General features: G+C 39.4%; 2 protein-coding genes and 1 long non-coding RNA gene across 4 annotated transcripts; 1 reads left to right on the top strand and 2 right to left on the bottom strand.

Annotated features, from left to right (window-relative positions):
• The first annotated feature begins 390 nt into the window (after nt 1-390).
• On the top strand, nt 391-2,972 carry LOC308322448 (gastrotropin-like). Its single transcript, XM_080773725.1, has 4 exons — nt 391-672; nt 791-951; nt 1,571-1,660; nt 2,641-2,972. Exons 1-4 carry the CDS (start codon nt 534-536, stop codon nt 2,698-2,700), a joined length of 450 nt encoding a protein of 149 aa, XP_080629851.1. The 5' UTR covers nt 391-533; the 3' UTR covers nt 2,701-2,972.
• A 1,895-nt stretch (nt 2,973-4,867) lies between these two features.
• LOC308322636 (uncharacterized protein) lies at nt 4,868-9,648 on the bottom strand. Of its 2 annotated transcripts, none has more exons than XM_080774018.1 (5): nt 9,500-9,648; nt 7,069-7,167; nt 6,822-6,950; nt 5,843-5,962; nt 4,868-5,286 (listed from the first exon to the last, which is right to left on the bottom strand). In XM_080774018.1, the coding sequence occupies exons 1-5, from the start codon at nt 9,543-9,545 to the stop codon at nt 5,084-5,086; spliced, it is 597 nt and encodes a 198-aa protein (XP_080630144.1). In that variant the 5' UTR covers nt 9,546-9,648; the 3' UTR covers nt 4,868-5,083. The 2 variants fall into 2 exon arrangements, with proteins under 2 accessions (XP_080630144.1, XP_080630145.1); XM_080774019.1 differs by having other exon boundaries at nt 4,868-5,282; nt 5,845-5,962.
• A 6,263-nt stretch (nt 9,649-15,911) lies between these two features.
• Nucleotides 15,912-16,872, bottom strand: LOC308322733. The gene is made up of 3 exons (XR_013964746.1): nt 16,742-16,872; nt 16,440-16,523; nt 15,912-15,999 (listed from the first exon to the last, which is right to left on the bottom strand). It is a non-coding gene; the product is annotated as an uncharacterized lncRNA (long non-coding RNA).
• Nucleotides 16,873-18,234: the final 1,362 nt, after the last annotated feature.

Below are 18,234 nucleotides of genomic sequence, written 5' to 3'. Positions count from 1 at the left end.
ACATACACACACACACACACACACACACACACACACACACACACACACACACACACACACACACACACACACACACACACAATGGTGAGGTGATAAAACGTTTGTTTGTTTATCTATTCCCCCAGAATCATAATGATCAACAATAATAATAATCAGGTAAAAGACCAGATACATCCCTGGATGTTATCACGGTGCCAAAGGTCTGTAGAAGTAATTGTACAATAATTTATAGTTGTGTTTTGTATAGTTCGGCTGTCTTTACCTAACCTGCACTGACTTGCAGTCCTTACTTCATGTAACATCACGTTTTAAAGACCAGGTTCCTGAACACTAAAGGATTCCTGCTCAACATATATAGCTTTGAGCCAACAGAGAGGACAACAGATAGGACTGATACAGAAAACAAATAGCATACTTCTTGCTCATACAGGGCTCCCTTTGTCACACCTGGATCTGGGGTATGTATGACAGGATTGGAAAAGGGAGGAATTTGGCAGTGATCACTGCGAAACCAAAGGCATATCTGTACCTGAATGCCACTCCTCTCGTTTCACTTGCTCCTATACGCTTCTTTCCCTTTTCTCTTCTCTCCTTTCGCCAACATCATGGCCTTCACTGGGAAATACGAGCTTGAGAGTCAAGAAAACTATGCCGAATTTCTGCAAATCATCGGTACTGTATATATTTGCCAAATGATTCCTATAAAATTAGGCTCGTTGATACAGATATTTGGAAGAGGAATTTGAGTAAACCTTTTCTGTTTTTTTGGAATGCTTTTCTTCTAAACTAGGTTTAACTACAGCCAAGACAGATCATAAAGTGATAACAGAGGTGTCGCAGAAGGGTAATGATTTTACCTGGACACAGAGCATTCCCAACTGGACCTGGTCCAATGACTTTACTGCTGGCCAGGAGTGTGAACTGAAGACAATGCTGGGCCCCACATTCAAGGTGAGTGAATGGAATAATTAATCATTTCATGACAAACTACACTATACACAAAATAAATGGTACTTACACAGTGGTGTACATTTAGTAACAATTCAAGTACTGTACTTAAGTACAATTTTGAGGTATTTGTACTTTACTTGAGTATTTCCAATTTCCAATACTTTTACATCTACTCCACTACATCACAGAGCCAAACGTTTTACTTTTACTTTTACTTTGGAGATTTTGATTGCAAAGCATACATTAACCACTTCAACCCATATAGCCTACATTTCAGCCATTTGAAAATAGCCAATCTACAAGCTCACAATGCGACGCATATTGTGAGCTTGTTGATCTGCTATTTTCAAAAGATTTTGTACTCATTTTGAACTTGTGAAATAGGACATTCTGCAATACGAGTATTTTTACCTTTATTACTTTCAGTACATTTTGATGCCGATACTTTTGTGTATTTTTAATACGGGAGTTCTACTTGTAACGCAGTACATCTACATTGCAGTATTTATACTTTTACTTAAGTAAAACATTTAAGTACTTTATCCACCATTGTAGCCTACTTACATAATATGGTATGGTAAAATCACATTCCTTGTTTTGTCTATTTGTTCCACTTTAGGCCATGGTTAATTTGGACGGAGGTCAGGTTTCAATACAATTTCCACAATACCACTTCAGCGCTGAGATCAAAGAAGACAAACTCGTAATGGTGAGAGCGAGAACCACACATCCACATTCACTGAATTACAAAGACATGATTAGATACTCATTTTGCAACAGTCTTTGCTAAGCAACACTATCATACAATGAACACAAATAGCTTCTCTCTGGTTAGTGAGACTTTTAGTCTTACTTGTGCAGTATAGAAATATGATGCATTTTACATATCCTTGCTGTCGGGAGGAAACAACTTCATTTTCATTATTCATTTTGTGAAAAATGTATATTTTTGAGTTTTTATGTGCGACAGCAGAGATATCCTAAACCACTAGTGGTCTATTGGGGGATGGGGGGAGGGATAAATACAAATAAATACATTGTACCATTGTTACGTGCATCAACAATATGTTTAAGGGCTTGATGTACTTTGTTGTGTACGGTGTCGCACGATGTAGCTGATGTATACAATCTGTCGTTAGAGTGTAGTTTGACTATCCATCTATCAAGGAAAATAAGTAGCTTTAAGATCCTTAACGTGAAATAAAATTGAATAGAAATGACTGTGTCGTGCCTATACTAAATACATATGGAGGTGAGGTGGGGCGTTCCTTGAGGATTGTTCTAAATTATGGTAGTGGTCGAACAAGTATAAAAGGTTGAGAACCTCTGTCCTAAACCATAGAGCGTCGCCGACGAGCGGCCCGGAAGAGAATGTCCCATTACATTTTTCCCATAGACCTTTCAGAAAGTATGTATAAAGACATTTAAGCCTCGGACAAAGCCAACTCGGCTGCTGACATTTTTTATTAATTTTATGTTCAATGTATTTGTATAGTTCATAGAGTTAACATAACTATAATTAAACGCATTTGGAATTAAATAAAAATGTTGCCTTTCACGATTCTAGCGACGCGTTTTTGCTACGACAGTAATATGCAATGTGAATTGTGGATAGTGGATCTCTCCATGGTCAAAGTTTCTCACCCCTGCCCTAAACCATCTTTATACATTCCCTGTCATGCATTTTAGAATTGCGTAACCCCAGGAGAGAACGGCGTGACATTCAAACGGATCAGCAAGAGGATCTAACGTTGCAACTCCCGACATGTCCCGACAGAAGTGCTCGACACCCTGACTGAGCACACAGAGGGAGAGAGACAGAGGAGGCCTGCTCCTGTTGCATTCCTCTTGGTGTACAAATTGCCAATGAAATCAGCTCATTACTGTATGTTGTCTGTTTTAAAGTGCAACATAGCAGTAGTCCTACATCGTTTGTATTGTAGTCTAGAACTATGAAACCTTTAAAATGAGTTGATGCAAAAAAAATATATATTCTCTCAATTAAAACACAACAGTATGAATTGTTTGTGGCATGCATTTGTGTAGAAAACATGCATGATTTGTGTAGAAACATATGCACTTCTTTCTTTCTTTCAAAGCGGTCAGATCATCCAAACCACAGGTTGATGCTGCATATGTTCTTGCAACGAGTCTTGTTGTCCAGAATGCGCCTTTATCCAAAGATTTAACCATATTTCACTTGAAATATGAGATTTGGTCAACTATTCATACTGCAATGTAGAAAGACTCTGCATGTCTGGGATTCAAAATGTACTTGAGTAAAAGTACAAAAGCATTGCTATCAAAATGTACCTAAAGTATCAAAAGTAGTAAGTACTCATTATGCAGAATGTCCCATTTCAAGTTTTCAAACATATAAATTGTACAAAAAATATTTTGAAAGTAGCAGATCTACAAGCTTGTAGATATTGGAGTAGAAGTAAAAGTACAGAAAATTGGAAATACTGCAGTAAAGTAAAACTCACACCCGTGTGAAGTGTGGGGCGCTCTTATCATCGTACATCATCATGTCATAAAGAATACACTATGCCTCAGACTCTCGGAAATAGTTCAGGTTAGTGACTGACAGAGGTGAGCAGGCAAGGCCACCGGCCAGGCTGACCATAGTAGGGAATAGGGAATAGGGAATGAAAGGAGGCAGAGGATTCTCTTTGGCCACGGTGTGGCAATTTACTTGGCAATTGTGGTGTGTGTGGTACACACGGTGTGTGTGGTACACACGGTGTGTGTGCTGTACATAAAGAAACACAAGTCATAATAGAATTGTATCAGCAATAATAATAATCATCTCCAATAAACAAATCATAAATAGCAGTTCAATCCAATAATAATAAACCATAGATATCTAAATAAGGCATCAATCAATAATAATGTAGGCCTAATGTATAATGAGGGCACCATAAGGTATCAAATATGTATGCATAAAGATAATACGCACATGCACGTATATGAATATGGTGCAGTGAGATCAGGCCAAACATTAGACACCAACTAATAGTCCACATTTCAGTTCAATAAAAATTCAGGAAAATAACATAAATATGAACTGCTGGTCATCTTGTAATAGATAAACAGGAGCAAACATTCGACACGACACAAAGCACATGGGTAGTGAGTCCATGATGGGTGATGAGGTGATTATGGCAATGAACAAAGTTGATGTTCCATAAGCTTTCTGACTCCTGTTTGTTCTTGGATGCACACCATTTGAGCCTGAGGCTTGACGAAAGAGGAAGAGGCCACATGGTGTGGTGATCTGAGCATGCACTAGGGAATGAGTGGAGCTAGTTCTACTTATAGCCTCCCACACCTGTGCGCGGCCAATGAACAAGCTGCCACTCACTCAGGCTTGATTGGGTGTCATGCAGTGACTCTCCATGAGCCTTTTGACACAGACACTATACGTAAAATCTATGTCCATTAATTGTCACTGGGAATTTAATGTTTGTGTAAGACAAAAATCTACACAAATAGCGGAATATAGAAGGGGCTAGCCCCCCTAAACAAAACTAAAATTGTACTTAAGTTTAGTATTTGAGTAAATGTACTTACCTACTAGACAAGCCATTGTTTTCTCTCTCCAACTCCAACAAGAATGAGATGACGTATGTATGTGTGTGTGTGTGTGTGTGTGTGTGTGTGTGTGTGTGTGTGTGTGTGTGTGTGTGTGTGTGTGTGTGTGTGTGTGTGTGTGTGTGGCAGGGACACAGGGACACAGCCAGAGACACAAAGCACTCAAAAAGAGTTGACTGGAATGCCTGAATTAATAATTGGAAGAATATGGAGCCATAGATTGTTTAAGATATAGATAAAATTAATAAAAAAAAACACAACCATACAGCTTCTTCCAAATTCAGATTTGTATACATGAAACAATGATGAGGATATCCAAGAATAAACCTGCAAAAAGTATTTATTTAAAGACTCGGACAAAGCCAACTCGGCTGCTGACAATTCATGACAATAAACACAATTGTTTTGGGCAGAACATATAATTAGAAAGAAAAAAAACTCAAAAAAGTGTTTCTTTTTTTATTCTGTCTAATTATTTGTTCAGCACAAAAAAATCGAGTTGAGACAAAGTTGGCTTAGGTAGGTATAAGGGTTCCCTTCAGTTGAACAGAGCAACAGAGACCACCGGCACCACCAGGAGCAAGAGGCTAACAGCAATGCTTGGGCCGCCGTTGCACAGGTCACCATCACAGCAGGTTGCTTCTCTGACTTCCATGACTCCGATGCTGATATTTGACATACACATGCTCGATTGGGCACAGCCCATCACTTTCATCAGTTTGCCTTGACTCCCCATTACCGCTGTGAACAACAACAACGACAAAACACACATTACTTAAATGTCTGCTATACTCATGATTAATGTGCACACTTCCTTGTATGGTGATGCAACTTTATAATCTGAAGCAGCACTATAACTCCAACTTTGGGTAGCCCTTAATAGCAAAACAAACAACACCAGAGGGAGTTTCACAAACCACGTTCAACCCAGATTCAGCTCAAACAAGGGGTTAAATTAATTTCGCTCATATGGCACTACAATTTGGAACGCCTACGTCCTATAGCCGTTAAGAAATTCCATGCAATTCGAAACTGCATGGCCCCTGCCACATTATTTTGGGGGGTCCCCAGATAAATTAAAAAAACACTAGCAACTTGCAACTGTTGCAAAGCATTTCCGAGGGTCCCCAGCCAAAAACGTTGAGAACCCTGGCTGCAAAGATAACACTATATAGTCATTATATTACTGTCTGTACTGGCCTACAGTCTAGAAAAATCTATGAACATTCTTCTGAGTTTATAGAAATATGAAATATGTGCGGAAAAGGCCACATAAAAAGCCATGACCTATAGTTACCTGCATATCCTGACATGCAGCGATCCTCATCCCCAGAACATAATAGCTCTTTCATCTCGGAGCAGTCGTTGCCTGTGCAAGTGTAGCACTTCTTCTTATTGGGACGAGGCTTGTGTGGAACTGTATACGGAATACAATTTAGAAAAAAAGTATACATAACACTGCCCCCGCTGCCACCCTTAGATCTCCATATATGGAGCTGACCTGTTCTGACATAAAACATTCCTTCATTCCTAATGCCATTAACTATATCAAACTGTGCCTGTCTGTGGTTTTACAGCTTCTACAGCGTCTTATAAATAATGGTTAATGCTCTAAAAAAGCAGTGGTTCTCAACCAGTGGTCCGGGGACGACCACCAGTGGTCCTTGAGGGGGTTCCAGGTGGTCCCCAGCTAAATGATGGAGAGTTGATAACCAAATGGACCTTTATAGAACCCTTACAGAATTTAACCAAATGGACCCTTACAGAACCCGTACAGGTACATTTGGTTTCATTTTACACTTTCATGAGTTCAATTTTTGTTAGGGACTACAGATGAAATTTAGCTTCGGCTAAATCTGGCCCATTTACATTGATGTGAAAACTGACATGTTGATTAATGAGCTTTGTCCCTGTCAAATAAATAAATAAACATCAGCATTACTAAATACTTAATTTAGCCTATAAGAAGTCTACACAATTAGAGAATGTAGAAGAATTGTTCTTTTGATCAACGTTTCCCTGTTATCTCTCCTAATGGTACCAACATCACTACAGCATGGAATAGTTGTCCAACGACAGCAAAATATTCTTTGGTTTTTCGGGGGGGGAGGGGTCTGAGAGGCTAAATGTCATCAAATGGTGGTCCGTGGCTCAAATGCCGAATAAATAATGGGCCTTGATATGAGATGGGTTGAAAACCACTGCTCTAAAGGTCTACTTATTATACCATCACTGTGCACTACTACAGGCCTACTGTATACTGTAGGTATACTTACTTGAGAGATTGTTGCAGAGGGGAGCATCACTGCAGCACATGGCGTAGGCACGGCGGGATCCAACGTTCATTGAGCCAGTAGCACACATCTTATCTTCCATGCAGTACTTCATAGTCATGTTCTTGTCACCTTTAAACAAACAGAATATGAGTCTCTGACTCTGCCAAATGATGTAGTATAAATTACTGTACTATAGCTGTGACAGCTAGGTTTTGCCTCACAAATAGTTTAATCCCCCATCACATACCTTCATACATGACAGTTGCTGCAGCACATTTCCCAGGGCATTCTTCTTTTTTGCAGGGTACCGCAGCTCCCGTGCACTTATAACATTGGATGGCATAGCCTATAAGACACCGGGAGGTATAGATGCTCAGGTTATAGCTTAATGCTAATGTAAAATGTACACACAGCTTGAAATAATACCTAGTTTTTATATTAAAAGGATGGACAAAATATGTTTCAGGTCCTTGGACACAGCTGTATGTTGCTGTTTTGCCCATGAGGAAGGTTGAGCAGCCCTGTTTTACTGCAGTGTTGTTTTTGGCAGCACATTTTGTTTAGTCATAGTCTTTGGAATGAACTTAGTTTTAAGTCATATTTTAGTCATCTGGAATGTTTTAGTGTTAGTCTAGTTTTAGTCGACTAAATTTCATAAGAATTTAGTTGACCAAATGTACAGTTGATTTAGTTGAGTAAAATGTGTTTTGGCGGCCCTTGATGCCGTCGTAAAGTCTGAAAATAGCCGGTCTACAAGCTCCCAAGCTTAAGATCTACTATTTTCAGCATGCAACCATGTGTAAAATGATTTATACTGGATCTCTTGTCCACTAGTCCAACTAGGTTTTATATTTTGACAAAATTGCCAATATATTTAGTCATAGTTTTAGTCATCATAGGTTTTGTTTTCATTCAGTTTCCAGGTAGTCGACGAACTTTTTCATCTTAGTATTAGTCGACAAAATCAACACTGTTTTACTGCATACCTAAGTAACCTAATAATAGATAAAGTTCTCAATGTTTTTTTTTCTCAAAAAAAGAAGAAAAAAATGAAAGTTTGAGGAGACTACATCCCCAGATACTGTAAGTGTGTATATGTGTGTGTGCGTGCGTGCGTACAGTGTAGTGTTAAATAGCTCTAGCAATATCATTGTTATAGTGTATTTGTTCAATAATAGCTCTTCCCATGTGCCCATAGCTCTTTAGTCAGCAAAAAATTGATTTTCAGGTCGAGCTATCAAGTTTGCAATGAGCAGAAAGAACTCTTACAGGATACAATAAGAACAAGTGAAAATGGAAGTGATGAAGCAAATAAATGAGCAGACAAAATTGATAAATGATCTTTGTGAGGTTCTCTCTCCTGATTGGATGAAATATGTAAATCACTTGAAAATAAATTTTCTATTTAAGAGGGGAGACAACGAGGGTTTTCAACCCTTTTCATATCAAGGCCCATTTCTTTTGGGTTATTTGAGCCACGGACCACCATTTGATAAGATTTAGACTCTCAGACCCCAAACTATTTTGTTGTCGTTGGACAAGATTGTGTCCACAATTCCATACTGTATTGACACTGGCGAGATAAAAGGCAAACATTGAATTGTGTAGACTTCTTGTAAATTAAGTAGTGCAGATGTTTAACAATAAAAAGTTAAAGATCTATGAGGGCCCATTTGGTTATCAACTCTCCATCATTTAGCTGGGGACCACCTGGATCCCCCTCAAGGCCCACTGGTTGAGAACCTGCATTGGGTCGGGACTCGGGACCCATTTGTGGGTCGTGGACACATTTTTGTGTCCCTTCATATTTGTTTCCTACATTTTGTTATAAATTTGCTTTAAAAAGCTTTTAAAAAAAGCATTCCGCAAAAAAGCAAACATTTTCACTAATTAAAAGTAAATTGATTATAGAAATGATTATAATTTTTTCTCAGTAATTTCATGAATAAATCGAATAATAATTTAACTCTCAAATAATCTAATCTAATTGTAGATTATTTGAGAGTTAAATTATTGTTAAACATCTGCATCACTTAATTTACACAATTAGAGAAATGTAGAATAATTGTTATTTTGATCAACGTTTGCCAGTTATCTCTCCTGTGGTACCATAATCAATATAGCATGGAATTGTGAACAAAGTCTTACGACAAAATATTCAAAGTTTTGGGTCTGAGAGGCTAAATATCATCAAATGGTGGTCCGTGGCTCAAATGCAGAATAAATAATGGCCATTGATATGAAAAAGGTCCTCAACATGGGTCCGGGACAGAGTTAAAAAGGTTGAAGACCTTGGGTCCTCAACATGGGTCCGGGACAGAGTTAAAAAGGTTGAAGACCATGGGTCCTCAACATGGGTCTGGGACAGAGTTACTACAGGCGGGGTCACCCTTTTTTAAACCACTTGAACGTGAACCCTAGCATCTCTATTCTGGGAGGAACATTCACAGAGAATATAGCAGAACACTGTCAATGTGCCGTCGATGTGTTGTGAGCTTGTATACTGTAGATCTGCAATTTTCGGTGAAGAGTTTTGTTGTATAGAGAGGAAAAAAGAGCAGATCAAGTGCAGAGGCAAGGGTCAAGTTTTCTAATTGAGAAATGAATGACCATTAATTAATAGAAAAGAGTGTTAACAAACTAAACTCTATGAAATAAATACATAAATAAATACTTGCCTTTCGGGAAAAGCATAAACCCAAGGATCAGTACGAGCAGATGCATAGTGTTGGACTGAGGGGTTCAAATGAAAGACTTGGACAGAGAGAGATAGCTTATTTTAATGAATCACCACCCAGACTCTTAAGAGACCACACCATTGCTCAACCGAAAAATCACAACAACCTCCGGAATGATGACAGACGACAGACCCAATTGCCGGTGGTATATAGCAATGATTTGGGGAACTTTCGACAGAACAATGGTGAGCAGAATGGGTGTTGAAAGCAGCAATCCTCATCATCCTGTGCATGCCATGCCACCACAACATAATAAAATAATGTTCACATACAGTATGTTTAAAAAGGTTATCTTTGAAAAACAAAGAAGGGTCCCGCAGACTGTCAGAAACTTGCCAGAAATGTTGCTCTTTATTGGTCAACGTTTCGGTCGATTAGACCTTCATCAGGACAGACAATGTAAAATGTGTACAAATTAAAAAAATAACCTGACACAGTGAAAAAGAGTTCTCAGTCCTCAAATCATCATCAACACTTACACTACATGCATTGTAAGTTAAGTTGTTAGTGATTATAGGCTTTCAAGTGGGCCCTCAAGGAAATACAGGAAGCCTGGTGCTTTCTTAGTGGTTATACTGCATTATACCTTCATATCACGTATAGGTTACCACTGGTGGCACTCTGTACCCTGTCGGGAACATGTGACCAACACCATCCTTTACAATGAGCTCCCAGGAGTGACAGGATAGAAGCATGCACAATGCTACTGCATGGCTCATATATCTTGTGATACAGTAAGTCTACCTGAGATGATTATGAAATTATATAGCTAATAATAAAATGCTCTATGAGGCATGCGTGAACAGGAATTTTACTTCCATCAATTCCATCAACGCCAGTATGGTCCTTCGTCCTTTAGATATTGCAAGACAGGCCAAAAAACTAAACTGGTCCATACCTATGTCAAATCTCTTGTCTCTTTTTCTTCGTTGTTTTCTGCAACCTTCCTAGCTTCAATACTATGAGAACGTAACCTCACTCTCTGCCTCGTTATTATTAGACTAGGATAATAGCGTAACAGTACTGTACATGGAATCTTCTCAAATGTCTTTATTTTGATCACTTCAACTTCTCGTTTCAACTTCTCCTTACCATAAACGACACCACATTAAAATACTTTGCTTCATCCTTCTTGCACCATCCTGCATTGCACCCATCTTCCCCAAGTCTTGTTCCACCCTGAGTTGTAACCATCTCTCCTCTATACCACACATCTGCATCTTGCACAGAAAGGAACACTTTTTAGATATTAATATCACATTGTATCTTGTAACTTATCACAGTTAAAACTAGAAATGTACTCTGTCGAGTGCCTACTTGCTTGTTGAACCTGCACACTAGTAGACCATAAATGGCCTAATAGTGCGCAAGCAGAGCGCGCAAATACTGTCGACCGCTACAAACTGTTAAATCTCAGCTTCTCTGTGAAGGAACGTTTGAAATGTTGAATTACAAGTTTCTATAAAAGAAATAGTTTTATCGATTTAGAATTATTCTGGATCCCTTTTTAGGTTCTCAAAGAAACCTGATGAATATAGATATCTGATGAATATAGATATCTGATGAAAAAAAAGGTATATAAACTGAAATAAAATATGTTATCACGTATACAGTATGATTATTGAATTATTTATTTTAAATTGTCAATTGCTTTAAATTTACTTAATCTTGGAAGCAATCTTGAACAGCAATGTGTGTCCCTTTGTATGTATATGTATGCGTGCATGTACTGTATGTCTGTTTAGAGTATAACAGGTGACAAAGTGGCGCTGTTGAGCTTCACACTGTGCACAGGTGCATGATGGGAACCTGGGTTTTTAGCAGCTATGTGGCGCTGTTGAGCTTCACACTGTGCAAAGGTGCATGATGGGAACCTGGGTTTTTAGCAGCTATGTGGCGCTGTTGAGCTTCACACTGTGCACAGGTGGATGATGGGAAGCTTACGTGATTTCGGGTGTGACAGTACAGTACAGTGACAGTGCAGTACAGTACGGCAGAGAGGCCCCCTCCTGAGGACCCCCACACGGTAACTCTGTCATTTCTCGAACCGTTTCGGACGCGGGGCGGCTCGCCGGGGACCCCCACAAGGGGTTGCACCACTCACTTCACACAGGTGTGATTTTTTCATTACTTTTTACATTTATTTCTTATATATTTTTAAGTTTATTTCATTTGAAAGTGAATCCAGTCATCATCCTTAGTGTATCATCACATGATGCAGCCTAAGGAGTCAGAGAGAATATTAGAATTATGAACGCATATTCCTTTAATTGAGGCTTCTACATTCTACAGTACACTCAATTTCATACCGTCTTGCCGGTGCATCTGATTACCTGTAGGGGTCAGTTTGGACAAGCCCCACCATCACTCACTTACAATCCCATTCTTGTGGCAAGAGTAATATGGTCAATTGTGCATCAGGCATCCTGATTAATCAAAATATTGAGAGCCTATTTTTCGGGTATTTCTTAATTACATTTATTTTTGTTTATTTACCATACACCTCCTGAACCCATTTGAGTTGGGATGTGTAGGCCTACACCAGTTCATGAATTTACTACGAATTTACAGTTTAGTTTAATTAATGTGTAATCAACATTGCCACATTGCCTCAGTCCTTTCATGTGCAATGTTTTGTTATTTCAACAGACCTTTAGAAATCAAATAAGAAATACTGACACTTAATTTCTTCACAGCCAGACAAACACTTCCCTCATCTCCCCAAATTATCTCCAAGCAACAGAGAGCAATGTTGTTCAATGTTGTTAATTTAAATGTTCATTAATTTGAAAATAGCCTAAAACACTGGTTCTCAATTAAATTGGGGTCTGGGGACAACCATGCAGGGTCCTGTATTTCGGAAAGTGCTCTTTGCTCTTTTTGTCACAAAAAAGAAAAAAAGATAGGATCAACATGAATTATTTTCTGTAATACAACATTAATTTGCTATTAAAAGTAAATAAATACGGTATTAAAATGTTCTTGTATTTCCAGATGAAACACTGCCATCCTGTGGCTGTTCCCTCTATCTCCAAAGTGGTGGTAAATGACAAGTGAGAGTGGAGATCTTTTTATAGTCCTCTTAACTTTCATCTACCTGACATTCAAAGGGAACAGAGCAGCACTGAAGGCACCAAGTCAGCCTTGACAGGGCAAAGAATCCCCATTCCATTGGTATCAGCAGACAGTTGATAAAATGGTGTTGATACTGTAAAACATGTGAGGGTAAAGAAGCTGTAAAGAGGAAGAGCCATTTGAGCCGCATGTTTCTTATTTTCCTCCTTGATGTCACTGCATTGCCAATCAAGGTTGCCATGGTTACAGGGAGGGTATTTAACCCTGGCCCTAGTGCAGGTGTTGCCAGTACGTGGCAGAGGTAAACTAGTTTTTGACTGTGTTCATGACTCATGAGGGCTGGTGTGAGGACCTCTGCTTGGATTAATGGTGAGTGGGGCACCGACGATCTGCAAGCTCACAACGCGCTGCATGTGTACGCAACACTTGGAGCTTGTAGATCCACGGCTTGCCAAGCCCAAGCCGTGTATATCCACGGAGCTGTACTATACCTAGGCTGTACTATATTTTCACCTGAACTTTGAGATTTTTCCTGTAGGCCTACTTTTAAACAGAGAGAGAGGGGGGGTAAAGTGTCTAGTTATAGTGAGAGTCAACGACGTCGAGTCTGTGGGGGCTATGGGGCTGTAGCCCCCATGAAGAATTAAATAGCCCCTTTTAGCCCCCATGAAGATTTTCGTGGACATTTTATATTAACATTACAGATTTTCTGGGAATTATTGACCCTCTGTGACTCTGTCGCAAAATTCCGAAAATGTGAACCTCTCCGCCGGCTGTTCAGAGGTGTTAAAAGTACTCAAATGCTAATCAGGTTTCTTTTGTTTTCACCTAGCCAGGTATTATATGCCTACAGTACAGTGCCCATAGGCGGCGGGTGTGTAGGCTAGGGAAGGCTTAGCCTTCCCAAAAATTATGCTGGGTATTTTTTTTAAATATATATGCGCAGCATTATATAGAAGGCTATATTGTGTGTGTGTGTGTGTGTGTGTGTTGTTGGTCCCTGGTGATCGGGTAGGTAGGCTATACAGCAACTGGCCTAATCAGCATATGATTGGCTACTATTGGTATGTCTGTAAAGGCTGTGTATAGGCTAATCAGTCGTTGTCTGTGTATAGGCCAATTCATTGGTAAAAGTGCTAAATAACTCATTTTTAGACCATTTGGGAAATAAATAAATCCACAGGGGCGCGATCTAAGGGTAATGGACACATAACGGACACCCGGGTATAAATGCAATAATTTATTAACAAGAAAATAATGAATATTTACAGATATATGGCATCATGCATAAATTACAATCAACATAAAACATATTACTTTTATTACATTTTTTTTGACTATGGCGTCTTCTCTCGTGTATCATCAGATGTCCGGCTCCATGCTCGCCTCTCCTTGGAGGCCAGTTGGGTCAAAACAAAGTATATCACATTGTGACAGCTGTAGTGAGTCTACAGTCCACCTGCCTGCTGGCAATATAGCCTGGTTGTGATATGTAGATGTGATTGATATTTTTGTTTGTTTGTTTTTTTAAGTCATTCTATAACACAAAGTAATTGAATTTATTTTATGTATTAATTGTATTTTATATATTACTATGTTATTACTAATTTTATGTATAACTATATTACTAATTGTATTTATTTGATGTATTACTATGTTATTACTAATTTTACTTCATGCATTACAAATTGTATTTGTTTTATGTATTACTGTTATTACTAATTTTATTTTTTATGCATTTATTTATTTTATGTATTACTGTTATTACTAATTTTATGCATTACTATATTGATAATTTAATTTATTTTATGTATTATTGTCTATATTACTAATTATATTTATTTTATCCATTACTATGCTATTACTAATTTTATTTTATGTATTAATAATTTTATTTACATTTATTTTACCATTTTAATTTACTATAATCTATTTTTTTATCGTTCGTTTTATCCATTTATTTACATTATGATCTAGTTATTTATATTGGTTTATTATTTTATTGTTTATTATTTTCAAAGAGCCCTGATTGATCACATCTACATATCACCACTACCAGTCAGGATCTGAGTGACTCAGAACCCTGGTGACCTCCAGATGGAGCCACACAGGAGACCAGCAACGACCTAAAGAAAAGAAAGAAATGCTCATTACTACTTTGTTCATAAAACAATATTGATTGAAATATTTATTAACAGTTTGCAGAATTACAGTACATGTCAAGCACAAACTCAATACAAAGACTGTTAACTGCAAGTGGACGACCCAATTAAGCATTACACTTGTTTACAAGAGGGTCCACCATGTTCAATTCTTCAAAACATTTAGAGACGTACAAATAAGACACTTCTATATAGTCAAAGAACAGAACAGGAATTCATCATAAAGGAGGTAAAAAGGGAAAATAAACGTATACAGTGAGGGGAAAAAGGGAGTCACATGTCTTAATGACTGTTGGTAGGGCGTTCCACATTTTGGTGGCATAGGAGTGAAAATAATTTAGTCCCTTGTTTGTGCCGAATCTGGGTTGTACATGGTTCGTTGCACTCCCTCTGGTGTTGTGGGTGTGGACTTCGTTAACATAAAGGAAGTATCTAGACAGGTACATGGGTATCTTGGTGGTGTATCGAATCTTGTGGACCAGACCCATTGCAAGATGCTGTACTCTGTCGTCGACCCTAAGCCATTCCAGCCTGTCAAAGTGGGCAGGAGTGAGGTAGGTTCGGGGGGTGAGGCCAAGTAGGAGCCTGACCAGTTTGTTTTGGGAGGTCTGGAGCCTAGTTTTAAGGGCCTTTGAGGTGCTGTGGTACATGCATAGTCAAAGAAACCTTGTACGAGGGCTCCTGTTAAGGTCTTCAAGGTGTTTTTGTTGACCAGTGAGGAGATCCTGTAAAGGAATCTTGTTCTTTGGTTGACTTTTTTGATTACGTTGGTGGCCATTTTATCACCGGAAAGATTAGCCTCCAGGATGGAACCTAGGTAGGTAATTTCATCTTTACGTGTGATAACATTGTCACCAACTCTATCCAAGAAGCCATTTGCCTTGCTGAGATTACTATTAGATCCAAAGAGAATGGATTCAGTTTTTCCCAGGTGTAAAGATAGTTTGTTATCAGCGAGCCAGGTGCAGATTCTACCGAGTTCAGAGCTGAGGGCCTTTTCAACCTGCAGTTTGTTCCTGTCCGAGACTAGCAGTGCCGAGTCATCTGCGAACAGGAACAAGTTGCAGTCACAAGCTGATGTCATGATCATAGTGTGTGCGTGTGTTGTATAGTTACCTTGCTGTGATGTAACTCCAAAGGTGATCAGAAATAGTTGCTCCATCGGCTAGAAACGTGCTCTTCACCGGCATGATGATCTTGTTCCTAAAAAAAGTCTATAGTCAACCCTAACTGATTACAGAACATGATATAAAAAAACACAACTAGAAGGATTTAGGCCTGTCACAATTACCTAATCGCCAAGTATTTGAGATACTTTTTTAGAGATTAGTCATAATCGTCTCCATGTTGAAAATGTTCATATATTGTCAAACATTTTAAAGAAATAATGGAAGCAACCGATCTACAAGCTCTAAACGTGTCACTTTGTAATTTTCTTCTCTTTTAGTGTATAAAGTTGTTGAATTATGCCATGTGCAGCTTTTTGTTTACAAAGCCTACAAAAGCCAAAGTTTTATTTAGAATGTTATGTTATGACGCAATTAAATTGTTACTAGTAATTTATTTGAGAAACAATTAAATCGGCCATTATAAAACCTCAAATTCCGACAGGCCTAAACGGGTTCCAGTGATGTCTACCGAACCTTCCAGCTCCATCCGAGCCTCCCAGAAGTCCTCAGCGGAAACAGGAAAGCTTCGGATCTCGGGCATCGGCTGAGATCTCCATTCTAACAAAGAACGAAAGACAGACAGACACACACGCACCCCAAATTAGCTTTGCTGTGTGTGTGGGTGTGTGTCCTGTCACAACATACACATGCACTTACAGTAACGTTTAAGAATAGGGATTGACCGATTATCGGCAACGGACGATTATTGGCTTTTTACTATAAAGCCTATAAAAAAGCCCCAACCCTAAAGCGGTTCGTACTGTCGAGTTCCTCACCGAAGCGGTTCGTATATGTAGAGTTCCTCTCCGAAGTCCTCCAGCGTCTACCCAGATCGCCGTCCTCTGTCCTCCCATCCATCCAGGCCCAGGTCCGAAGTCCTCCAGCGTCTACACAGATCTCCGTCCTCCCATCCATCCAGGCCCAGGTCGGAAGTCCTCCAGCGTCTACCCAGATCTCCGTCCTCTGTCCTCCCATCCATCCAGGCCCAGGTCCGAAGTCCTCCAGCGTCTACCCAGATCTCCGTCCTCTGTCCTCCCATCCATCCAGGCCCAGGTCCGAAGTCCTCCAGCGTCTACCCAGATCTCCGTCCTCCCATCCATCCATGGACAGACCTGCAGATCTCTAGAGGCTCCAGCTGCGTCTGCCATTTCCATCCTGAGAGAGAAAGAAGAAAGCATTAGCTCTACAAGCTCACAACACGTTGCAACGCGGTGTGAGCTTGTAGATCTGCTATTTTTGCTGAACGCTCCCTCAGAATAGGGATGCTGGGGTTGAAGTGGTAGTGTCATTAAGACTTTGATTAGCTTGGAAGGCTGACAGACATTCAACCACAGTGCCACTAGGAGGCATCAACACATGTACAGTCCTCAACATCTTTTGTCATTTTTTATTCAAGTGCTTCTAAAAGCAGATGAGATATTGACTCTCAAACTATTGTGCAGAGTCATTTAGATTTATCATAAAATATTTAAAACATTTGGTGACTGTAGTAAATGATGCCATTCTTCGTGCCATAACAGTACAAAAGCAGTTATCCATCCTCAGAAACAAGCCATAACTATTCCTACTCACAGCTCATCAGAGTCCTCTGAGGAAGCCCCCGGGGGTGGGGGGGGGAGCTTTGGAACGGATCTCTGTCCGGGAACATCAGCTCGTCTATCGATATCTCCATTCTAACAAAGAAAGAAAAGAAAAAAAACACACCAAATTAGCTTTGCTCTGTGTGTGCATGTGTGTGTGTGTGTGTGCGTGTACCCTGTCCAGCAGTGGCGTTCCAGCGACGTCTACCCAGATCTCCGTCCTCCCATCCATCCATGGACAGACCTGCAGATCTCTAGAGGCTTCAGCTGCGTCTACCATTTCCATCCTGAGAGAGAAAGAAGAAAGCATTAGCTCTACAAGCTCACAACACGTTGCAACGCGGTGTGAGCTTGTAGATCTGCTATTTTTTGCTGAACGCTCCCCCCAGAATAGGGATGCTGGGGTTTTAAGACTTTGATTAGCTTGGAAGGCTGACAGACATTCAACCACAGTGCCACTAGGAGGCATCAACACATGTACAGTCCTCAACATCTTGTCATTTTTTATTCAAGTGCTTCTAAAAGGAGATGAGATATTGACTCTCAAACTATTGTGCAGAGTAATTTAGATTTATCATAAAATATTTAAAACATTTGGATGACTGTAGTAAATAGTGCCACTAGGAGGAATCATACTGCCATGCTATACTTCCGATACTTTGTACCATAACAGTACAACAGATATCCAT

Source organism: Protomyctophum bolini (genome assembly GCF_963924005.1).
Source record: "Protomyctophum bolini genome assembly, chromosome: 10".
In the NCBI taxonomy this organism is placed as follows: Eukaryota; Metazoa; Chordata; class Actinopteri; order Myctophiformes; family Myctophidae; genus Protomyctophum; species Protomyctophum bolini.
Note: the sequence above shows the minus strand (reverse complement) of the source record. Positions and strands in the feature narration are given on the sequence as shown.

Excerpts from the sequence above, each read along its gene's own strand:
- LOC308322448 (XM_080773725.1), top strand. The coding sequence starts at position 534 with ATGCCACTCCTCTCGTTTCACTTGCTCCTATACGCTTCTTTCCCTTTT. Across the intron at positions 952-1,570 it reads TGCTGGGCCCCACATTCAAG|GCCATGGTTAATTTGGACGG; the intron begins GTGAGTGAATGG and ends GTTCCACTTTAG. Across the intron at positions 1,661-2,640 it reads AAGAAGACAAACTCGTAATG|AATTGCGTAACCCCAGGAGA; the intron begins GTGAGAGCGAGA and ends CATGCATTTTAG.
- LOC308322636 (XM_080774018.1), bottom strand. The coding sequence starts at position 9,545 with ATGCATCTGCTCGTACTGATCCTTGGGTTTATGCTTTTCCCGAAAG. Across the intron at positions 6,951-7,068 it reads AGCAACTGTCATGTATGAAG|GTGACAAGAACATGACTATG; the intron begins GTATGTGATGGG and ends GTTTGTTTAAAG. Across the intron at positions 5,287-5,842 it reads CTGCATGTCAGGATATGCAG|CGGTAATGGGGAGTCAAGGC; the intron begins GTAACTATAGGT and ends TGTTGTTCACAG.